Genomic DNA, 26,099 nt, shown 5'->3' on the forward strand with positions numbered 1-26,099 from the left:
GTTCTTGACCTCCTGACCTTTTTTCATGCATCCTTCCATCGGGCACCACTGCGGTGCCTGGGAACGACTGGTGTTAATTGATGCCTGTGAGCAGACAGGCTCTGGGTTTGGGTCGTGGGAGCAGTAGGGGTCGTGGACGTGCCGGGAGTGTAATAATGTTCTGGGCGGGTCAGCAACCTTTGTCGTTACCACATAATCCTCTCGAACTGAAAGACCATATGTAGCTCACAGAACATATAAGCATCAATAACACCAGTTACTCGTGAGCGCTTGTTCACATCCGTCTCATTATGAGCGGTGTTTGTTTAGCCCCTGTAAGCTTGTCTGAATGTCTTTAGCAAGGCGTGGGCAACCAGTGAAAGAAAGGCAAAGTACTGTTTCGAGGTCAGGTGATTTTCTTGGTACAAATGGATTTATTTCCACTATGTTTACCTTCAAATTAACCTATTTAGTATCACTGCTTACTTTTGTGACCAAACCTTTGAGGTTCCACTTCATATTAAGTGTCTTGATGGACTAGAATTGACATCATTTGATATAATGCACTTATTTTGTACATGCATGTTTTTAGATTGTACATATATATTTTGTTAAAACTACATGTAATTACACTGTTGATCCTTCCCATACCCCTTAACCCCCCCCCCCCCCCCCCTAATCTACCCATACCACCAAACCTGTGCTAACCACATCCCATCTCAATAGCAGCAAAAGTGTTTTGTATGGAAGCTTGTTTCCACCACTGAATAATTTTTTTTCTCCGAATTGTGGAATATAAACTCGCAATTGCATGAAAAAAGTCAGAATTGCGAGACATAAACTCGCAATTGTTAGAAAAAATTTAATAATTGCGAGATATAAACTCATAATTGTGAGGGGGAAAAAGACATAATTGCGAGATATAACCTCGCAATTGTTAGAAAAAAGTAATAATTGCGGGATATAAACTCTTAATCACGAAAAAAAAAAATAATTGCGAGATATAAACTTGTTGCAGGGAAAAAGTCATAATTGCAAGATATAAACTTGTAATTGTCAGAAAAAAAGTCAGAATTGCGAGATAAAAACTCATATTTGCGAGAAAAAAGTAAAAATTACGAGATACAAATGAGTAAATGCGAGAAAAAAGTCATAATTGCAAGATATAAACTCGTAATTGCGAGAAAGAAGTCATAATTGCGAGATATAAACTTGAAATTGCGAGAAAAAAGTTAGAATTGTGAGATTTAAACTCTTAATTGTAAGGGCAAAAAGTCAGAATTGCGGGATATAAACTCGCAAAAGTCACAATTGCAAGATATAGCCTATAAACTCATAATTGTAAGGGGAAAAAAGTCAGTACTTGTGTTGTTGTGTGACTGAGGTCAGTTTCTAAAATATGATGTCCCACAATCCTGTGTGGTTTGACTGTTGGTGGAATGAATAAAAATGGCATCTGACCGAGCAGCTACATGAAATGAATAGGCTTTCATTTTATTAAATTTATGACTTCACTTCTATCTAGAAATAAGCATTGTAATCATCAAATATTTTCTTAGTTATCTCTAAGGCTCGCTTGAGTGACAGGCATTTGCCTTCGGTTTCAGACGTGCCACTGTCTGGTCAAAACTCGTTATAGGGAAGTAGGCCTATCATAAAACGTCATGATAGACACAAAAATTGTAGATTGTAAAACTATTTAAACATCAAATGAAACAAAAGGGTAAAAATAAATGAATACACATTTATTATTAGATATCACTTCCTTTAAAAATAAACACTTCCTTTAACACTTCCTTTCTAATTGGGTCTTATGCAATAATGAATGACTCTGCAGTTGTGCTTTTTTAAATAGAAAAGGTACGGAGGTCGTTTTATAAGGCTATTAAAACATAGCTGGGAAGAATTTGGGTTTGTCGTGTTTATTCTGGATACTGTAGGAAGGAATAACTGAGGTAGTGTCATCGCAGTGCCATCTAGTGGTGAATGTGTTATTTCACAGTCACACATATAACAGATGTTAATTTGTTGGTTTGTTTGAATAAAACTCCCCGTTGTATAAATGAAAGAATATATATTCGTCGACACCTATCTTTTATTTTTTATTTTTGTCCGAAAATATCCCTCAATGGCTTGCTATGTTGATATCGAAACGTATTTCATTTGCTAGCAACAGACAATTGAATTATGTAAACTTTAGCACGACTAATTTAGATCGATTAGCAGCCCAGGAAGACAAGATAGTCTGACATTATCATATAGGTTATTATTCTACGTCTCAGGTTTCTACGCCTCCCAGGCCAGTAAACTCGGGAGGGTGGGGATTGGGATTGGGATTGGGATTGGGTGGGATGTGCAGCTCCAAACTTTTCTGAGCTAAAGCCCAGATTCAGAAAGTTGAGCACAGGCTGTGAGTGACAGGACTGACGCGATCTGATTCTGAAGAGATGTCTGAGTTAGGCTCCATTGATAATCCGGTGAAGTTCAAGGATCAAGACTATGACTCCCTGCTGCAGAAGTGTCTGAAAGCTGCCCTTCTCTTCTCAGACACGGTGTTTGCAGCGAACCAAAGCTCCCTCGGGATTCCTGCGGATCCTGATCCTAAAAAAGCAGTAAAGTGGCTGCGCCCAAAGGTAACTTATCATGAATATTCTTCTTCTTTTTTTTATCATCAGATGGGCTTGATTTATCAGAAAGAATGTTTCTATGCCTTTAATTTACAGCAGATTGATTTAATTGGTAACAGCATCCACTGTAAGAAAAAGTTGCTGCCTTAAATGGACTGCAATCAACTTGTGCAATTGGATGTTTAAGTCATTTCAAATTAAATTACATTAAGCAATGTTAAAACATATTTTGTCATAACTTATTGATCTTTTTTTTTTTTTTTTTTTTTTTTACAGTGTATAAGAGTAATTATTGACCATATTTTACAATAAATTACTATTTAAATAAAAGACACATCAGAGAGTGATGCAGAAAACAGGAGGAATTGTCATTGATAACAAGCTAGTAAAGCCCACAGAACTTTATGGGGTCATTAAAGGTGATGTTGCACCTCAGGGGAAAATTCAGTTCCTCTGTTACTCTGCCTTAAATATTTAAGGTATAATCACAAATACAACCTGCATTATTTTCAACCACTTTTTGAATGTATTTATGGTTAAAGAATATATGATAACGCATTCAGTAGAATCAACAGAAAAGTGAAATGGATGGGGAAAAAAAGCTTTTATATATGTATATATATATATATATATATATATATATATATATATATATATATATATATATATATATATTAAAGCAAAAAGGCCAAACCATGGGGCATTTATAGTATGTTTTTTTAAATTCCTTTAAAAAATACTCGAGTGCAATGAGAAGATTTGGGGGGACAATTTAATCACCCTCATGTCATTCCAAACCTGTGTGGAACACAAAAGAAGATATTTAGAAGAATGTTGATAACCAAAGCATTTCAGTTCCCATACAATGGAAGCCAATGGGAAACGAAACAGTTTAGTTACAAACATTTTTCAGAATATCTTCTTTTTTGTTCAGCAGAAGAAAGTAAGTCATACAGGTCTGGAATGACATGAGGGTGAATAAATGATGACAGAATTTTCATTTTGGTGTGAACTATCCCTTTAAGACAGTCAGCCAGACCCTAAACCTGAAAAGTTCTCCTACGCATGCATATGCTTTCAGATGTTCTGATCAACCCATCGCATGTACTTGCAAATTGTTTTTGGCTCACACCCATCTCCTCTCCCCCTCTTCAGGAAATCACCAGTAATGCTGTCTTTGTTGAGGGCACCATGGGCACCACCGATATCTGCCAGGGCCAGCTGGGTGAGTGCATGCTCGTGTTAGCGCACGCTTGTTCATACTTCATGCCAGGATAATGGGATAACGCCTTACTGCACCTCTCAAAAACCAAATCACCCGAAAGCACCCTCAAGGCTTGAGGGCTATCAGAGAAATATCCGTCTTTGGCAACGCTCCCACTCTTCCTCTCCTTATCATGCAGATGCCCTCCCCCATCTCCTTCCACTCAGATCTTCCTCATCATGCTTAATGTACTGTCCCTATTCTAGCCCTTGTAGCCGCGAGACACTGCGCGGATCTCTGAGTCCCCGCTGAGAGACGCAACACGAGCCGCCGCAGGCAACGCACATCAAAAACACCACAAATGTACTAGAGACAGGGAGGGATGAAAGCAGAGGGAGCGAGGGGTTGGGTTGGCATCATCTGTACCCCCCTCCCTCACCCGTCCCCCGTTTCCACCCACCTAAAGAATAACAATTATAGTGCACAGCGGGGATTGTTTTATTGTTTTGCCTCTCTCTTCCTCTGCACATATGGCGTCGATTTGGTGCTGATGGAAAGTGTTTTTGTTGACGTACAATGTTCAACATTTAGCTTTATTCAGTGTTTCCCAACCTTTCTTTGTCTTATGTACCCCCAAAGATCCATCAGAAAGGGTCAAGTACCTCTTTATCAACACCAAACCAAAAATGTGTGCCTTTTAAACTCAACAAAGTATACAGTGAAATCATAATTTACATGAATAAGTAAATAAAATGTCTTATTATTAATAATATATATGTGTAATAGTTTTTGCTGAATGAATTCAGTGTTTCACTTAACATGCATTTTGATGAATGTAACAACAAAATCATTGAATTTTTCAGTTACACTTTATTTGATTACGCTTTATTTTAATGTGTACTTGTTACAGTGTAATTATACATTGAAGTACTGAGTAATATTAATTAACTACATGTATTTACTATTAGGGTTTGGTTTTAGGGTTAGTTGCATGTAATTATGCATAATTTACTGTTATTACTATAGTAAGTACATGTAACGTGTAACAAGGACACTGTACAATAAAGTGTTACCCTTTATAAGGTGTCCATGTTACAGTTTAATTAGTACTGAGTAATAATAGCATAATTAACTACATGTGCTAACTATAGGGTTAGGGTTAGGATGAGGGTTTGGTTTAGGGTTAGTTGCATGTAATTATGCATAATTTAATGTTGAATTATTCAGCATTTTTCTCAGAAATAAGTTGCGCTCGTGTCCTTTGCAATGTCTCACGCGTGACACGCCATTCTACAAATGTGACGCTCAAGTTTTAAGTTCAACTTTTAAAAATGTCCTCTTTAACATTTGCTGCGTCAGAAATCGTGGTCTCAGTGGCGATCGTTAAAAAAGCGTGTTATGTATAGTATGAATATGGGTAGAATGAATGAAATTCAGACGTACTACATCCACCATGTTGTTACCGTCATGTGACCTACCAGCATCACTTCCATTCACAAAACCCCTCCTGTGGCCTCATGGGACAGTAAAGTGTCCATCGAATGCTCGGCGGAAGTTGTAGGTCATCCGGGGAGTCTTCGCCTACTATTTTTCGAATACTATGTATTCGGACATAATACTGTTTTGGCGTACTGTTTTTCACATGCTATATAGTAGGGACATAGTCGGTTTTGGATGTAGCGATGACATTTCATGTTTTCACAAAGGTCCCGTTCACACATAATATACCAGTAAAAATCTGCTTCTCTTTTGGTATTCCCCAGGATACAGTACCATTTAAAAGATACTTATCAATAATTATCAGTGTCTCAGCAACATCTGGCTACCATTTATTGCGAAACTCAACATTTCCGAGTGTTCTTGTGCCCAACTGTGGGCATGTTGTATCAAAGCAGTCGGATCTGATCTTAAATCATGAAGTGTGCGTTTGCCACTCAGGATTTGGATGGCCTCTCTAAATAATATATGAACATCGCAACGCACAACTAGAATAACAAACGCATGTAAATAATCTCATTTGAATGGAAATCTACCCAAATAATGCCTTATTCTTGGCACTTCAAGCAGAAATTTTAATTATTTGTTTTCAAGTGACTTTCCACATCAACATATCCAGGCCGTTTTCTTGCGGTCGGTAGATTAATTGGACGTACTCAGTTGTAGAGCTCTGTTTGGGGTTGTTCCTATGGGAGTTGGTGTGTTAAGTATTGTTTTTTGTGAAGTGTTGTTTCCCCCACACGGAGCAAACGGACATCTGTTACCTGTTACAGAGGAATGTCTCAGTGCGTGTGACACACAGCATGCCTCCTGCTTCTTCAAAGCTTGACCTTCCACTTTGTGTTTGAGGCTGTGGTCATAAATGTTGAGAGGATTGTGTAACCGTGCTGTCTTGGTGTCTTACTTCAGGTAACTGCTGGCTGCTGGCGGCCCTGTCCTGTCTCACCATGCACCCGACTCTGTTCGTCAAAGTGGTTCCCTGTGGACAAAGCCTGAGTGAATCCTACGCTGGCATCTTCCGTTTCAGGGTAAGGAGAGCAAGAAACCGACAATAAAAAAATGACAGTAATGAGACGCTCACAAATTTATGAGATTATTCTTTTGAAATGGTTAAATATGTCATGCTTTTCTTCCACAGTTACTATTTAATCTTATATAAAATTAGATCAGTGACTGTAATGAGTGATTGATAGGGAAAGCATGAAAGAACCCATGAATTTTACATAAAGCGGTCCATTTTTTATAATGTCCATTTTGAGAGAGGGTCGAATCAGGCTAGAATTTATATCCTCGTCTATTTGGTACGTACTACGTACGTCCTCGGGAATGGTAATTAAAATCAGTCTTCTTTGACCTTACCATCACTAACAGCTGAGGTTCATTCCAGAAACAGCTCCTGTCATCTTCCCTTTGTCCCGATGACATGTACATCTGCATGTCCCTCCCCCTTTAAACATGCACCGCATTGGCACAAATTATCATAATTCAGTTGTCTGTTTTTCATTCACAGAGAAAGAACATTGTGTTTCTGTTTGTATATTTGTCACAGGCCCCTTTAAAATCAGCCTTAAACCTATTTGCTTAGTCTACTAATGATCTGATTGGTCAATAAAATCCAAAGTTTGGAATGATTACAATGAGCATAAAGTTGCCAACTTTTCATGTATTAAAGGGATAGTTCGGCCAAAAATGATATTTAAAGGAATAGTTCACTTTAAAATGAAAATTCTGTCATCATATACTCACCCTCATGTTGTTTCAAACCTGTATGAATTTCTTTCTTCTGCTGAACAGAAAGGAAGATATTTAGAAGTAGGAAAAAAATATACTATGGAAGTCAATGGGACCCAGAAACTGTGTGGTTACTGACATTCTTCTAAATATCTTCCTTTCTGTTCAGCAGAAGAAAGAAATTCATACAGGTTTGAAACAACATGAGGGTGAGTATATGATGACAGAATTTTCATTTTAAAGTGAACTATTCCTTTAACCCATGATTTACTCACCCTCAAGCCGTTCGAGATGCATATGTCAATCATTTTTCAGACGAACACATTTTCAGTTATTTTAGAAAATGTCTTAGATCTTTCAGTGGTTATAATGTGAAGCTATGGGGTCCACTCCTTCAAGTCCCAAAATGTGCATGCATCCTTCACAAAAGTAATCCATCCGGCTCCAGGGGGATAAACGAAGGCCTTCTGAGGGTAATCCGTGCGGTTTTGTCGTAAAAATATACATATTTAAAACTTTATAAATGAAAATATCTTGCTTCCGGCAACGGTCGACGCGCGTTCACGGAGATGGATGCCGGTGTATGACGTAGGATGTAGCGTAGGAAGCGTCGTGACGTAGAACGAAGTACAGCTAAATCCATCAAACGCTACGTCCTACGTCATACGCCGGCATCCATCTGCCGTGAACGCGCGTCGACCGTTGCCGGAAGCAAGATATTTTAATTTATAAAGTTTCAGATTTTCCCGGCAAAAACGATCCAAATCCTTCACATAAAAATCAGACTACAGGCTTTCATAGACAAGCTGGGAAGGTCTCGTTTTTAAAGTTTCGTTAAGCTGTTCACACATGTTCATATATAGCTCCTTTAAGCTGTTCTCTAGAAAAAGATAAATGAGATGGAGGAAAATAATAGGTGCATAATTATATAGTAAATTAGAAAAACAAAAACATTTACTAATGCATAATTGTATCACAATTGAAATGATATGAAGAGTTCATATGCAAAAGCCTCTAAGTGCCATCTGAAATTTTCTTCTAGAATGATCATTTTTATCAAGCTCGTATATTTAAAGTCAATAATTTCACTTAAATGGCAATGAAGATTACCTATTATTTGTCATTTAAGTGAAATTACTGAACTTAAATATACGAGCTTGATAAAAATGATCATTCTAGAAGAAAATTTCAGATGGCACTTAGAGGCTTTTGCATCTGAACTCTTCATATATATTTTTAGACTTTGATAAGTTCACCGACAAATTTCACTTCAAACACCATGTACACAATTGCAAAAATAAAACAAAACCCATACAAAACAATCACTTTTTCATGTGCATATTTCAATAACAGGTTTATGTTATACAATGAGACACGGTATATGTGATTAAGAACATTTTTCTCACCTGCTCCTCAGGGTTTTTTGTTCTGAAGCACAAAGTGATGGATGAACTACTGCGAGTTGTCTGTAATTATTACTGCAATGTTATTTGTTTCAGAGAGTTCACCTTGAAGCCTCGCAGTAAAACAAGCCACTACAGCTGTCGTGGCTTGTGTGCTGTCGTGTGCGTGGTTATGAGCTGAGGTTAAACTTGTGAGATAACATCACAGTTAATTAAACAATCAAAACATATTAGCACTGAAGAGCTCTTATGGAAGGTTGCTCAGCGTTATGTAATTGTTATGCCATTCTCATTATATACTTACATTCCACCTGCCGTAGTATTACATTCGGAGGCTAAACAGGTATGTGCAACATGACTTGACCTGATCCAGAGAGTTAGAGAGGTGAGGAAAGAAAGAGAGTGACAGGAGATAAATGGGAAAACAAGGAGTTAGAGGACTGTTGATTGGTGGACGATTCCTGAAATGTCTAGGCTTGTTACTGTATGGCCCAAGGACATGGACACAGACATTTGGACACACACACACACACACACACACACACACACACACACACACACACACACACACACACACACACACACACACACACACACACACACACACACAGTGCAGTGCTACCTGCAGGCTGACATGTTCTAACATCACATAAAGTCTTTCAGCTTCACGTTTAAATGGTCATTCATACAGTTTCATTACTTTCATTATTAATATGGATAAAGTGTTTTACACCAAAACATATTGATATTTTCCACCCTAAATAGTATGTTTTTGTTGCTGTGCCTTTATGACTCTTATGTAAGTTAAAGTACACTATCATTAAAACGTTTGGGTCAGTATTTTCTTTTTTTTTAAAGAAAGAATGAAATTAAGGCTTTTTTGATTCGGCATAGATGCATTAAATCAACCAAAAGTGACATTAAATAAATGACACAAGATTTATCTTTCAAATAAATGCTGTTCTTTTAAACTTTCTATTCATCAAAGAATCCTGGAAAAAAAAAAAAAATATATATATATATATATATATATCATGGTTTCCACAAAAATATTACCCAGCACAACTTTTGAGCTGAAGCACAACCGAAACAATGTTCTTCCACAAAATGCATGCAGTTTAATGCATGCGAGATAGTGTACCTTTAAATTGTAATAATATTTCACAATTTTAATGGGTTTTTTTTGGTTCTAATAAATGCAGCCTTTGCAATCATAAGACTGTTTTTTATATAAAAAACATAAAAATCTTACCAACCCCCCATTTTCCGTTTTCAAGTAAATGTTCGATTCTCCTAATATGACTCATTTAAAACAGAGGAAATATTCTGGCTCAAACTGAAAAGATACTTTGGAGACCCATAAAGCAGAAAAGCATCCCACTTTTTCAGGTGCATCAGCACCCGAATGTGCTTGTACAGAGCAAATGTCACCCTGCTCTCTCTCTCTCTCTCTCTCTCTCTCTGTCTCTGTGTGTGGTGTAGTTCTGGCAGTATGGTGAGTGGGTGGAGGTGGTAGTGGATGACAGGCTGCCTGTGAGAGAGGGCCGTCTGCTTTTCAGCTACTCTCGCACCACCAACGAGTTCTGGAGCGCCCTGGTGGAGAAAGCTTATGCCAAGTCAGTTCCAGCATATGTGTCCTCGACTGTGTGGGCCCGTGACTATTCAATAGTGACACTGCTCACGTGAAGGCCATTGTTCCTTTGCGTTATTTAAGGACTGATATTTTTAGATGAAAAATCATCAAATACGTAGAGTAATTAATGTGGAATCAATCCAACCAATAGAAGCCAATTATTAATGTGTGTGTGTGTCTTTCTCTGTCTGTCTGTTCTTAAAGGCTGATGGGTTCTTATGGCAGTCTGAAAGGGGGGATTATCTCGGAGGGAATGGAGGATTTCACGGGGGGTATTGCCTACTCCCTCCCGGTGTCTTCTCGACCCCCACGCATGCTCTGGAGAGCCATCACTGCTGCCCTGGCCAGGGACAGTCTGATCAGCTGCTTCATACAAGTACACATATTCACATCGCCACAGTATATGGCCATAATCCTAATCCTATCCATGATTTCCCTGCTGAAAAATCCAGCATTGCTGGTCACTAGCATAAAGTATGTTTTGCATGCTATAGGACCAGCATGTGAATCAGTTTTGCTTGAGAACAGTATGACTGTGCTGGTCCACCAGGACTATCCGGTTACTACACTATTCACTGTACTACACTATATGCAGATCTAACCAGCCTGGACCAACATGCAATTTTATGCTGGATTTTTCAGCAGGGTGTGTACAATACTGTACACACATACTGTGTTTTGTGTGCAGGCGACCAGTGTGAAGGACATTGGCATTGTGACGTCAGAGGGTCTCATCAAAGGTCATGCTTACGCCATCACTGATACAGATAAGGTATGAGAATGAGGCAAATACACACGATTTCACAAACATGAACATTGTAGGAATTTCACAAAGAAACATATTTAAGAATTGTGACTATTTTCTTTTGAATGTGTTTCTTTTGAATTTGGGGTGAAAATGATCTGGATGTTTCATCACAGTTTTTGGATGATTTATACAATTTGTGATTTTTTTAATAGCTTTTGGTAAATATCTCTGTTTGTTAGTAGATTAAGAGCCTAATAAATACCAAATAGGTTTTCACATGCTCTGTTTTGTGTGTGTGTGTGCGTGTGTGAGTGCAGAGATGGCAATTTCCAAAGTCCTTGACCTTGTGGGGACATTTTTTGTAAGCTTATAAATTGTGGAGTGATGTTTTTTGAAAATGTAAAAATGCAGGAAGTTTAGTATAAAAATCATGGAAAGTCTATGGAAAGTCACCATAAAACATGAAAACGCAATGCGTGTGTGTCTGGCCTGGTAAACCCTATGATGTGGGGACAAAATGTTCCCCGAAATATAGTAATATACCAGAAATCTTTGACCTTGTGGGGGCATTTTTTGGTCCCCAATGAGAAAAACAGCTTATAAATCATACAGAATAATGTTTTTTGAAAATGTAAAAATGCAGAACGTTTTCTGTGAGGGTTGTGTTTAGGGGTATGGTTAGTCATGACTATGGAAAGTCCCCATATAACATGGAAACATGTGTGTGTGTGTGTAGGTCCAGAAGGCGTCTGAAGAGGTCTTCCTGCTGAGGCTGCGTAACCCCTGGGGGTTTGTTGAGTACTGTGGACCCTGGAGTGACAAGTGAGAAAGACTAAAGCAGATCATGTTGTTACCAGCACTGCATCTCAGAGCTGCCAAAGACTGGGCACTTGTGTTTGTGTGTGTGTGTGTGTGCAGGTGTAAAGACTGGGACTTTATAGACAATGCTCAGAAGGCCAGACTTGAGTTGGCCAAAGCTGAAGATGGAGAATTCTGGTAGGTGTACAAGACACTTTCCCACTGTTCAAATAGTCAAACAGGGGCTCCTGTAGAATGTAATCTTGGGACATGCACACAAACATATATTTGTAAAATAAAAACATTGTATTTCAGACAAATGGGGAAAATAAAGTGGCTTTAGTAGCTCTGCAGAACGTCAAAAATAGAAACAGGCTGATCATTAACTGAAGACGCAACCTGTGCTTCCGGTGTAGACAGCGCTATTGATTGTATAACACACACACACACACACACACACACACACACACACACACACACACACATCTCTCGCTCTATCTCTTATTATTGTGGAGCATTGCCAAACCTAAATCAATTAAATGCCAAGAATTACAGTGTATAACACTACTAAGACTACTAATAATAATAATAATTAACAGGCCATCTAGTTAAAATCTGCCTGTGTCTGGACTTCATAAGCACTCGTGTTTTTCAGGATTGGAGTAGAGGACTTTTGCCGTCTGTTTAATACAGTGGAAATGTGCAGTGTGAATCCGGACTCCATGTCGGGGGAGGCGAGTGACGACACGGCCACCCCGTCCTGGACACTGAGCTCACATCAAGGCACCTGGGTCCCAATGTGCTCTGCTGGGGGCTGCCGAAAATACCCCAGTAAGTGCATGTTTATTATGAATAAGTCCATATCAGCGGCTCTCATCCCACTAGGGGGCCTCAGCGAACTTCCAAGGGGGTCTCAAGGTGACTTAAAATGATTTAGACAAAACATTAAACAAAATAAACTAATTTAAATCAAGATTTTTTTTTTTTTTTTTGGGGAACGAGGCTTTCCACAGTCTTCCCACAAGAAAAGGTTCTATATAGGTTCAGTCAGGAGCTTCATATATAGAACCTTCCTATTTTAATTACATTTTCTAAAATAAACGGCTTGTAAACATACTTTATCACTAGAAAATAACTGAAATAACTTATAAAACATAAAAGTATAATGCAATCATTTAAGAGATTTGTCATTATATAGAACCTTTTTGGCATTAAGGGTTCTTTAAAATTGAGTCAAGAACACTTATTTCTTTATAGAAGCCCATTGAAGCTTGTTTTAAGAGTGCACAGTCTAATTTTATAGAAATAGTGTTATTTCTAGACCTGGAAAAGTAATGTAAATGAATAAAATCTTGCTAAAATCCATGGGCATTTTTATAATGAGCATATATTCAAGTTATGCCAAGCTCTACAATATTTTATTGAGGGTCCTTGGAGTCAAAAAAGATGAGAATGTCAGAGTATAATATAATATAATATAATATAATATAATATAATATAATATAATATAATATAATATAATATAATATACACTCAGACAATAATAAAGTAAATGTTTGGTTATTTTTGCTCTAAGAATATTTTGTACTGTAATTTCTTCCTCTGCTTCCCTTAACCTGCTTCTCCCTGTATTCCTCCTTTACCTTTCATCCCTGCAGGATCTTTCTGGAAAAACCCTCAGTTCCAGATGATTCTGTCTGAGAAAGATGTGGATGACAATGACTATGGAGAGGATGAGGAAGGGGAGGAAGGGGATGGAGAAGAGGATGAAGACGTCAGTTTAGTGCGTCCTGTGAGCAAGCCTGGGAAACCGGGAGAGAAGAAGAAGAAGTGCACGATTCTGGTGGAGCTTCTGCAGAAATACCGCAGACAGAAAGATAAAATAAACTTCCTCTACATCGCATTTCACATCTACAAGGTAAGACAATTATAACTTTGAGGGTTTATTTAACCTTTAGAGATGGAGTAGGGAGCCTGTTACAAAAGAGTTAGCTTTGGTTGAAGTTAACAAAATATTTGTTTTTGGTTAATGTTTTTTAATTAGTTTGAGAGCACCCCCTTTTAAAGGAGAACTCCGGTCAATTTTAACATTGAGCTCATTTTTTTGTACATTTGGAGTGCTGTCAATACAGAGAACAACGACAAAAATCGGTGTTGCCTACACCGAGTTATTCTATTTTTAAAATTTGCACCCTGTTGACTTCAATGGGGCAAGTTTTAAACCTGCTTTTAGCCTCTTAATATCCTTGATGTGTCATTACAAGTGCACAGGTCATGTGAGTGATTCCTTCAGAGTGAACACGGTGAATCTGACTGCAGTAGATGTGCAAGATATGAATAAAAATGATGTTATTTCAGCCAGCGCTCATACCTGTATTTACATCCTGTTTTCGGTCAAAGTCTATAGTAATCGATTGTCGAGTTCACGCGCATTGGTTTAGTACCTATGATCATGCGCGTGAACTCGACAATCGATTACTATGGACTTCGACCGAAAACAGGATGTAAATACAGGTATGAGCGCTGGCTGAAATAACATCATTTTTATTCATATCTTGCACATCTACTGCAGTCAGATTGACCCGCGTTCACTCAGAAGGAATCACTCACATGACCTGTGCACTTGTAATGACACATCAAGGATGTTAAGAGGCTAAAAGCAGGTTTAAAACTTGCCCCATTGAAGTCAACAGGGTGCAAATTTAACAAGAGGATAACACGGTGTAGGCAACACCGATTTTTGTCGTTGTTCTCTGTATTGACAGCACTCCAAATGTACAAAAAAATTACCTCAATGTTAAAATTGACCGGAGTTCTCCTTTAACTCTTTCCCCGCCATTGACAGAAATTCCCCGCAATCCATGTTTTCACTGTTATACGCTAGGGGGCGCTGTTATACATCTACTAAAAAAATACAGTTTCTGGATCAAAAACACAGGAGAAGAAGTAGCAGAAACAAGCAATATAAGCATTGCTAACGCACATGTGAAATAATGCGATCATCAAACATTAAACAGCATATAAATTAAAACCGCCTATTGTTACTGAATGAAATGTCGACTCAGTACGAGGAATGGGTCTGTGAAGCTTTGAGTGCTGAATCCGTAGATTTTCTCAGCATTTTGTTTTAAAATGTTAAAACTTACCTACATTTAAGTTGATAAAAGAATGCGTGAAGCTAGTTTTTTTTTTAAAGCAGAGGCTCTGTTCTTTCTTTAGACATATTGTTTGTTCACATATTCATACAGCTAAATATTCTGAGGGCCAAAATGATAAAAAATGCCGGCTTTGGCTGGAAACTTTTTTGTTTTTGAGCGCTGGCGGGGAAAGAGTTAAAGGCCCCTGCTCTAGTTGCGAATTCAGCTGGCCCTTTTATATTTAACCCTCGTCTTACCTCTTCATTCTCTCTTTCAGGTCCCCTCTGAGGTGAGCGGCTGAATGAATAATGAATACAAAACACTCATCTAAAACATTTCTTAATACATGACACTAATGAGATATAAACACCTACACGCTCTTTCACATCTTTTCTACGTTTAGCTGCAGGAAAAACCAGGATCTCTGGACCAGCAGTTCTTCTCCAACAACCGTGCTGTTGCTCGCTCTGGAAAGTACCGGAGCATCAGGAGCGTGTGGAGGAAGGTTCACCTGGAGCCTGGAAATTACGCCATCCTAGCCTCCACTTTCAGGCCCAACCAGCAGGGGGAGTTCTTCCTCCGCATTTACACCAAAACCGGCAACATACAGGCGTACGAACAACAACAACACACATCTTATGTTTCTGTCAGCTCTCTGTTGTGATTATGTCTGTCCAGTGGTTAACTGTATGAAAGTTTCAAATCTGCTTTACAGATTCCAGGATTTCCCCTGCACCAACAACTACTCTGTGGTAAGACATGTACTGACTGAAAAGAGAAAGAAGAACAACCGTCTGAGCGTAAATATGATATTATTATGTGTGTGACTGTCTGCATTTTGTGTGTATTTGTCTGTCCATAGATGGTCATGTCAAAGCCAGCTTTACCTGAGGACCAGTATCGGGTGCAGAAGTGGTTTGATGAAAAGGCTGGATCTGTAAGCATCTCAATCCCATCCAGTCACAATTTGTGGGATTCAAGTGTTTATTAGTAAAAACAACTGTTGTCTTGTTGTTTTTCACTTTCCAGGATGACAGAGTGAATGCTGTGCAATTTATGAATCTGATGAATTCAGGTCAGGATTTACACATTTTAGCACAAGCTGTCAGTCAAGCAAACATGGTTGCTGTACCATTAATGGCCACAAGGTGGAAGTGTCTTTTAGTGCCACCTAGAATAAACTCAAGCTGCACTATATATTCACCCACTATAAGAAAAAGGTACAACAGCAACTTTTTAGCCTGTAAAAATGTTTTATCCTTAAATAAATGATTAGCACTGTTACTGTATACAAATATGTTGTACACTCAAATGACACTAACATCCATATCTGTTACTAGCTCTTTTATTTGGCATGGGATAGGTTGACATGTGATAAACCCCCTATTATCAGACACATTCAGTTTCAGAATAAATCAGTTGTGACAAAAATACATCTGCAAAAACAGTATTCCTGTGATGATATTAGTAAACACATATGTTTGCTTCTGGTTCACAAGAAGTGTCAGAATAGTCTCTCTAAGACCTCTTAAAAACAAGTGCTATATACAATCATATTCCTGTTTATGTGTTTTAATTATGTTTTAGTGCTGGAAAAAGACTATGAACTTCCTCTGGAGACCTGCAGACAGCTCATCTTTGGAGAAGATGTATCCTTCTTTCATCTTGATGCAATGTTGATGCAAAATTATGTTTAATATTCATTACTGTTTAAAAGGTTATGGTCAATAAGATTTTTTTAATTAAAAAAATAATGCTTTTATTCAGCAAGGATGCATTAAACTAATCAATAGTGACATGAAAGACTTTTATAATGTTACAAAAGATTTCTATTTCAAATAAATGCTGTTCTTTCAGAATATTTGTTTAAAAAAAATGTATCATGGTCAAAAATCAAAATGGTTCAAAAATATTTGTGGCACAGCTTTTTCAACAATGTTAATAAGAAAAGTTTTTTGAGCAGAAAATCAGCATTTTAGAATAATTTCTGAAGGATCATGTGACACTGAAGACAGGAATAAGTTACATTTAAAATATATATATTAAAAAAAGTTATCTTACATTTTTATTAAATGACTCTGAACCTGAACTTTTGAACTGTTCTGTGTGTGTGTGTGTGTGTGTGTGTGTGTATATATGGTTTTTATCACGGTTTTAGTGTCACGGTTTTGGTACAGTTCAGTGTGTGCTATGTTCAGGGTAAAAAGGACAACTGTCAAATAAAAATAAAGAAAATAATACATAATCAAACTACAAGCAACAGCGCAAATTAGATACAAATAAAATAAAAAGTGCTTTTCAGGTACAGAAATTGAATAAAGTAATCAAATGTAAAACAAAATTGCATATAATCTCCACTGTGTAAATTAAATAAAGTTGAATCATTATTAAATATTAGATACACATGCGTTGGTTATCGACTGTTTACATTCACTTAAGACATAACCTACTATGTTTGCTAGGATACTTGCCAAGACCGGCATGTTGACATCATTTTTGTGTGAAGTTGAAGCACAAGACTTAAAAGAGAACTCAATATTTGTGCACTTTCTTGTCTTCTTGTGCTTGAATGTTTAAATTGGCAAGACTTAAATGAGTTTAGTAACATGTTAAACACAGATAGTAACGTGCTGTTCAGGTCTCACCTGTGCTCACGTGTATATATACACTACCGTTCTAAAGTTTGGGGTCAGTAAGAATTTTCATTTTATTTTTGTGGGAAATAAATTAAATAAATCAATACTTTTATTCATCAAGGATGAGTTAAACTGATCAAAAGTTACAGACATTTATAATGTTAGAAAATATTCTATTTTAAATAAATGCTGTTCTTTTGAACTTTCTATTCATCAAAAAAATTTGTACACAACTGTTTTCAACATTGGTAATAATAATGAATGTTTCTTGAGCATCAAATCATCATATTAGAATGATTTCTGAAGGATCATGTGACTCTGAAGACTGGAGTAATGATGCTGAAAATTCACAGGAATAAATTACAGTTTAAAATATATTAAAATAGAAAACAGTCATTTTAAATTGTCATAATATTTCACAATATTACTGTTTTTTTATTGTTTTTATCAAATAAATGCAGCCTTGGTGAGCAGAAGATACTTCTATTAAAAACATTCAAAAATCTTACTGACCCCAAACTTTTGAACGCTAGTGTATAAGTATATATTATTAACTTTTTAGTTTTTCTCCCATTATTTGTGTATATTCTTAACGGCGGTGTGTAGACCGGAGGCAGAGGCCGTCTGAACAGAGCTCAAGCAGAGAAGCTGCTCACCTCCCTACGCAATCTGCAGGTATCTCAGTTCTCATGCGTGAAAAGGTCACTCTCAGCTTTGGCACAGTGTTAGAGAACACTGAGGACACTGAGCGGTGGCAATTATCAGGTTGTGTTTGGTTACATGGAGCTCGTCTTGCACAGACAAAAAGACCTTGAAATGTTGTTGTTGTTGTTGTTGTTTGTCCTGTTGACGAACTCAATTGCTTTAGAGCTCTGTGCCAGTGTCATATTGAAGCTAAATCCCGATCACAGGCTTCCTTTCAAGTGCCGAGAAAACATGGGGAAATGACTTTCTGACATTTTTTTTCCTTCTTCCACAGTCTATCTTTTTTCAGTTTGATGAGGATTCGTCAGGAACTATGAGTCCGTTTGAACTCAGTTTGGCTCTGAATGCTGCAGGTGAGCACATACACAACAGCAGAATGCAGTTGCCAGTCCTGTATTTGAGTCCTTAATATGGTTACGTTCACACACAGTTCAGTTATTTATGGGAGTGACAACCGCATTAACCAAACTCACACCCGTAAATTTTCAGACATTCTCAGAAAACCTGCGCTTAGTGAACAGAACCGGACTGGACGACTAGTTTTCTGTGACGTCCTACAGTGCGAGAGAGCCGCTCTGCTGCACAAACACGTGTCTAATGAGTGTTGTGGGTTTTCATGTGTGGTTTTGCTGAGTGTGATGGAGAAGATACAAGGCTTTTAGATTAACCGCAGCTGCTTCTCTCAGATTTCTGTTCTACTCATGACTCAAATGCTCCGATCTCCACCAGATATAAACACTGGAAGATTGACGGGTGAACTCGTGGCTCGAGTCTCAGACTCTTGTCGTATCAAAAGTGATAAGACTTTTCAGTTTTATGGACGTGGCCATCTTTGATATTACTTGTCTCGGTGGTTACTGGTTAGAGAATATGAACTTGTCTCCCGTTGCACGTTCATACAGACAGTATTCGAGACGCTACTGTTAGTTGCAGTGTGAACGGGACATTTCGAGACACACCTGTGAGTAAATGTGGTTGTCAATCCCAAAAACTGACAGTGTGAACGTTACCATAAGCAAAGACCACACCCTGTGTTATATACAAAGAGAAATGTACTTTCTCTCACGTTCCCTCCCCCTCTTCTGTGTCCGTTCTTACCCTCAGGTGTGGAGTGTGACAGTGTTGTGGAGCAGATGTTGTGGGAGAGGTTTGGCGCAGGTGAACAGTACCTGCCCTTCTGTAGCTTTGTGTCTTGTGTTGCCAGACTGCAGGTGCTCTTCGGTAAGTCCTTCCATGACCAGAGAGACCACACTGTCATCTATAGTCAAAAATAAAATAAATAACCGCCCATATTTACTGGGAACTTAAAATGTGTCTTATTTGTGCTCCTGGAAAGTGTCTACTACTTAAAGTCACCATAAAATCAAAATTGATAATTCTTATGTTTTTTATGAAATGGACAAAATCAAGTCCCGCCAAACCAATTTTGGTTAGGATAAAAAATGGATAAAACATTTATTTTTTTGAGCAATTAATTAATTTTTACACTTCCTGGCAGAGGATTTCTAATACATCATAATGAAAAGTAAAGGATGTACATTAGGTGTTTCATTGATGATATGTTTTATATAATTCTTCACAGAGAATGATGGGAAGTGTATATATATGTGTGAATATACATTTTTCACTGGTGTTTTACTCGTATTTTGAATTACGCATTACTTTTTTTTTTAGGGTTAAAGGAAACGTCTGGTTTCCATTTTTCTATAGATTTTTTTCTTACAGTGTATTTTCGTCATGCAAGTAGTGTTTTCTGGCAACCTTTATTTCCATTCTTTATCAACAGTAAACAAAACGCATTCTGACTAAATTTTATAACCTTTTAAATTATTTAGGATCAGAACTGGTATGATTTTTAAATTAAAATGCCTAAAATTCAGAAAGTGACTCGATGTAATTTGAAGGTTGCATACAATACTGTTCAAATGTTTTGGATAAGTTTGATTTTTTTGAAAGAAAGCTTTTACTCAGCAAGGACGCAATAAACTGATCAAATGTGACGGTAAAAACATTTAGAATCTTTCAAAAGATTTCCATTTCAAATAAATGAACTTTCTGTTCATCAAAGTATTAAGATAATATTAAAATATTAAAGGTGCTGTATGTAACTTTTTCACTCTACTAAAGCACAAAAATACCATAATATGTTTGCATATATTGGGGAAACATGCTAACTTCACGTACTTGTTTCTCTGAAAAACACTTCTACAGCCAGTTATTTTACCAAGAAATGTGCGTTTCCAGGCTGGAATGTGTTTTATTGTTTTGGTCTGTGATATTGCACGTTGCCAATTTGCCCATTTTAATTGTCCATTGCACTTGTTCCTGATGCGTGTGCTCAAACTGGCAACCCGTGTGAGCGCCGTCCAGTCTGAGCCGGAGAAACAACGATCTCCAATATTTTGAATTTGACTGCAATACCTATTTCGACCACTAGTTGTCATTCTTACACACTGCACCTTTAAGCAGCACGATTGTTTTCAACATCGATAATAATAAGAAATGTTTCAAATCATCATATTAGAATGATTTCTGAATGATGCTGAAAATTAAGCTTCGCATCACAGTAATAATATTGTAATAATATTTCTCAATATTACTGTTTTTACTGCACTCATTTGATCAAATATTTGCATCCTTGGTGAGCATAAGAGACCTCAAAAACAATAAAAAAAAAATTGTACCAGCCCCAAACTTTTGAACAGTAGGGTGTGTCTATTTATAATACAGTACATGTGAACACACTTTATGAGATACACCTGCTTGTTAATGCAAATTTTCCAAACAGCCAATCATGCAGCAGCGTATCAGTGCATAAAGGCATTCACACATTTGAATGACAATCAGTTGTTGTTCAAACTAAAAAAACAGAATATAAAAAGGAATATAATCTAAGTGACTTTGACTGTAAAAATGATTGCTTGTGCGAGACGCAATGGTTTTAGTTTTTCAAATCCTGCTGATCTTTTGTTCACGGCGGTCTCTAGAATCTGCAGAGAATGGTGTAAAGAAACACAAAAACATCCAGTGCTGTGGACAAAAATGCCTATTTATTCAGAGAGGTCAGAGGGGAATGACCAGACTGGATCAAGCGGACAGGAAGGTGACAGTAACTGAAATAACCAGACGTTACAGCAGAGCCTTTCTGAACACACATAGCATGTCAAATGTGGCAGTGGATGTTCAGCAGCAGAAGATCATGTTCTGCTCCTGTCAGGACACAAACTCACCAAAACTTGTCAGTAGAAGACTGGAAAAACATTTCCTGGTCTAAAGAGTCCTTTGGTGACATTCAGATGAAGGGGTCAAAGTTTCTTGTGGACAGTGTGAATCTATGGCAGCGTAGGAAGGCACATCCGAATCCAATGATCGTGTCACATCCTGTTTACCGAGGTCCTGTTTACAGCAGGTGTTAAGATGCGTTTTGGTCGATTGGATCACAAGTTGACGAGGGAGACACATTCCCGTTGTTTCAATCTCTTTTGTCCACTTTCTGTCCACTTCTGTCCTGATTTCTTCGAGTGAAGGGTCTATGGGCGGATAAATGTACGGACTTTTTCAGATCTTTCAATCTAATGGACAAAAATAAGCTCACTCAATTTACATATGAACACGAGCGGAGACGACAAAAACACACGGAGAGCATCAGCTTTAGTTTCCAAGACCAGCCGAACGCTGTGAGTGTGTTAGAAATCAGGAATGGTGAGAGAACATTGTGCTTGGTACATTTTTCTTCTTCAAACCAAACTTGAGTCTCTAGCCGACATAAAGTCCCATAAAGTTTTACGCATTAGGTCAGTAGACGGAGAGTAGACGTCTTTTGCGGCTGTTCGACCACATGAGCATTTACTCTATGAAAGCAATCCGGTAGAATGCGTTTTGGACTACTTAGTAGTAGTAGTGTTTATTTATCCCCATAGGGAAAGTAGTTTGCAGCAAGCTCACACAGACAGTTGGCATATACAAACAATAATTTAAAGGGGTCATGAACTGGCTTTAAAATTTTTTTTATATTGTTATATAACTTCTGACGTTCGCTTGGTTTTTACATTAAAAAACATAAAAATGAATATGTAATAGGCTATTTTCTATCCTGGTTTTAAGCTTAGCTCCTGAAACGTTCGGTTTTTATGGGCGTGCCGCATTGAAGACTTGGAAGTAAACGCCCACTGCTATGAGTGGATAACAGATTTGCATATTATAATGAGTTTCATTTAATGCGCGAATCGGTGGGCGGGGGCTAAACAGGCAGTGTTGAAGTAGGCGTTGATCGGAGGCGGTGTTTGATACCCTTTGACGTCATAGATATGACGACATACTTTGAAAAACCTGTTGTTCGCTGTGCCTGGTGTCAATAAAAGCTCTTATTGGACTAACAAGGAAGTTTTCAGTTCTGAAACTTACAGGATATTCTTATAGTATGATGACCTCTTATATGTCAAAAGCTCAAGGAAAATTTTATTTCTCAGTTCATCACCCCTTTAAAGCAAATAAATCTAATTTAGGATAACCAGACCAGCTGACCATCAATCAACACTAGAAGAAGTGTTGTTTTAGACCCCGTTTGCTCCTGTATTGAGATACCTTCATCTGATGGATCTGCTTATGAATCCTTTAAGCACAGGAATGCTGCTCATTCAAACACACACATACCTGTACACAAACAAAATGAAAATTCAATCAGATACGTCACTTTCATAAAGGGTTGAGTACAAAACCCGCTTTTTATGCATAAACGGCACTTTTTCCTAAGCTACTTATTAGAAATGTGTACCTTTTAAAGTAGGCACTGATTATATGTAGTCATTTTGTTTAGATTGAATTTACGGTATGACCATTTCCATATGGTTATCGCTATCTGCATCCAGTGTGAAGGTAAATATAATCATGTAGCACTGCATCTCATCATGATGTTCATTGGCAGGCTTCAAAGCTGTCGAGATGATGCCCGTGACGTCATTATCGGTGATGCGAGTGTGTGCGCATTGTCTGTAAGCATGTTAATTGGGAGGATTCAGCTTGCTGATTGTTTCTTCTCAGATCTTTACGAGTCGGAGACCAACCCAGAGGTGAAGGACAAGGGCATCAACGCTGTAAGATCTTCTCCAACTGCCTTGTTTGTCAAAACCATCTTCGAATCCCCTCTGACTGATGTTAAAATGATTAACACTAAATAATAATATCAATCACACACAGCATAGTCAAGATCAATTTGATATAAATGTGTCTTACAGATATTTATAGTCAATAAAAGTACAGTAAACAAGGCAAGCTGTGTGATTTTTTATGTATATTATTAATATTATATTAATACTAAAATAAATAAATCCTGTTTTGATTTTTTCAGTCCTAGAGTTGGTTTAAAAGGATAGTTCACCCAAAATGTAATCCCTCATGTCATTCTGTATTTCTTTCTTATGTGGGACATAAAAGACAATTTTGAGAAATGTCTCTTAGGTTTTGTTTTGGTTACTAACATTTTTCTAAATATTTTTATATTCCACAGAAGAAAGTAAGTAATACGGGTTTAGATCAAAATGTGAGAAAAAAACCTACTTTTCACGTGGCGCTCAAGAATGAACGTTTTTTTTAATTAAATAAATGAGCTATATTTTAATTCGATAATGTTTTTTATTTAATATTTTGTATGTTTTGTGGGGATTTCATGGTACTAAATTATATTTACGCAGTAGTTATAATCCATTTATTCACTTTTTGAGCATAGACCTGAAAATGAAATTTCCAATTTAACTCGTCATAAATCTTGAATGCTTTGGAGCACACTTAAGTTTGGTCTCTTTTTAAAGACGACACTTTAAAGAAGACACACAAAAATACTATTTTAAATTTTTATATGAAATATGTATTTTCCAAACCATGTTTTACTCTAAAACTGCGAGATAATCAAATCAAAGTTGTGTTCCAACACTCAAAAAAATGGCTCTTTGGTTGAACATGATTCAGTCATAGACAGTGGTTCCACGTGATTGAATCAAGTTATTTGCCATGAGTAAAAGTATTTAAGGCTTAATGTACACTTGATATAGATTTATGTATTAACTATTGTTTATGTTTTTATTTGATTAGCTTTTAGTTTAGTTATGAAAGAAAGCGGCATAACAAAATGAGCCCTATAGCCATACAAACGTAATTTCTCAGAGAAAATTATTTTTAAAAGAAATTAGAAACCATGGAGCAAGTTCAAATTACTTTTAAATATTTTGTGGTCAGGCATAGACGTAAGATTCTAGATTAAATTAATTTCTGAGTTACTTGATTTGAAACATGTTCTTTCAAAATGAAAACATCGAGTTAAGCCAAAGAGTAACCGTTTCAAGTCAGTTTCACATGGTGCAATAGTGTTTGAACATGAAACCTGATACAATGGTGTTAAATCAAAATGAATGGTTTAAACAAAGTGAACAACATCAAAAAATACTTTTTTTTGAGTGAATTTTGGGTTAATTTCTCAAAAAAAAAAAAAGCTTTCAGTAAGATTTTGTTTGGGCGGAGTACCAAACGTTTAAACTAGATGAAATTATTTCCCAATCATTTCCAATGCCATAATTTTTTACCACGGGAAGTTCAAGTGTGACTTTTTTTTTTCCAGTGTGTGTGTGTTCACATAGCAAGTGCCAAAACCTTTACCAAGTTTCATCTTTTGAAAAATGCAAAAAATCCAAAACAAAACCAAAAAGGCACCAGCAGGATAAATTCAAAGTTCTGTCATGTAACTCTAGATGTCGCAGGCTAATAGGTCCTTAACTCAATCTTCTTGCAGTTACATCATTCTCTATAGGGCACAGCTGATTGGTTCCTGCTGTATCAGTAGCCAATGAACTCGCTGCTCAATCTTCAAACTCTTGGTCAGTATTTGCATAGAAATATAGCAGTTGCAGCGCACTTTCTGAAACCCTCCACCTTCCCCAGCTCCACCTGTATAAATCTGCTACTGGTAATTTATGTACCCTATATTGTACAGCAGTAGCAAGTCCTGTACTTGATCTATTTCGCCAAGACCAAACATATCAACATAGTCATATCCATTACCATGCCAAACACCTCGAGAGTTTTCATGACAGAAATGACATTTTTAGGTGAACTATCCCTAAGGTTATATGTATCTGTAGCATGTATGTACAATATAAGCATATATTTATTAGTGTGCACAGCACATTTACTGAATTGTTTCTGTGATCTCTGTGCAGTGGCTGCTCAAGCTGTTGGCTGTGTGAGCCTGTCCAGACCCGACACCTCAGCGGGACAGTTCTGCTAGGCCAAGACTACTCTGACGTCATCCACCTGGGTCTACGTCTCCGACATCTCCCCCCTTCTATCTCATTTGGGATCTGTGGACCTTTGCCCTGCAGTTGCATCAACCCACTCACTGCTCCATTAGTTGGTCAACACTGCCTGGATACACAACATTTCATCCCCCTTGCATATACATTCACATTTAAGATATTTTAAAGAGATATTTTACATGAAATATGTACATTCTGTCATCATTAACTCACACTCATGTCGTTCCAAACCCATATGACACTTTTTCTTCTGTGGACCAAAAGACGTAATTCAAGCAGAATGTCCAAGTTGCTATTTTTGCCATTCACTTTCATTGCAAGGAAAAGAGCAGCTTGGACATTCTGCTAAATATCTACTTATGTCTTCTACAGATGAAAGAAATACATACGGGTTTGTAATGAAGGTAAATGATGACAAAAAATGTAAAAAAAATAAAAATAATAATCAATCTATATCTAAAAAGCATTGTAACACATTTATACATTTATACCACTTTAACCTGTGATTTAGTGGCAGCAAATGTTGATATATCCCTAGTAACAAGCAGCCTAATTGAATTTTTTTTTCATTCGTACAGCATGACTCGTACTTCCTCTTGTACTTTTTCCCTCTTACGAACATTATGTATCTCTGCTTAATGTCATTAAAAGTCAAGAATGTTTTTTTGCTTCCAAATATAAAAGCACCAAGTCATAA

General features: G+C 37.3%; 1 protein-coding gene across 1 annotated transcript; it reads left to right on the forward strand.

Moving 5' to 3' along the window:
• Nucleotides 1-2,318: 2,318 nt before the first annotated feature.
• On the forward strand, nt 2,319-26,099 carry capn12 (calpain 12). The gene is made up of 21 exons (XM_079873992.1): nt 2,319-2,612; nt 3,762-3,831; nt 6,217-6,335; nt 9,924-10,057; nt 10,279-10,450; nt 10,763-10,846; nt 11,559-11,644; nt 11,741-11,818; nt 12,276-12,451; nt 13,279-13,538; nt 15,035-15,046; nt 15,161-15,369; nt 15,473-15,509; nt 15,620-15,694; nt 15,787-15,832; nt 16,345-16,406; nt 18,000-18,068; nt 18,373-18,451; nt 19,203-19,319; nt 23,139-23,191; nt 25,307-26,099. Exons 1-21 carry the CDS (start codon nt 2,427-2,429, stop codon nt 25,331-25,333), a joined length of 2,151 nt encoding a protein of 716 aa, XP_079730118.1. The 5' UTR covers nt 2,319-2,426; the 3' UTR covers nt 25,334-26,099.

This window comes from Squalius cephalus (assembly GCF_949319135.1).
Source record: "Squalius cephalus genome assembly, chromosome: 6".
NCBI lineage: Eukaryota > Metazoa > Chordata > Actinopteri > Cypriniformes > Leuciscidae > Squalius > Squalius cephalus.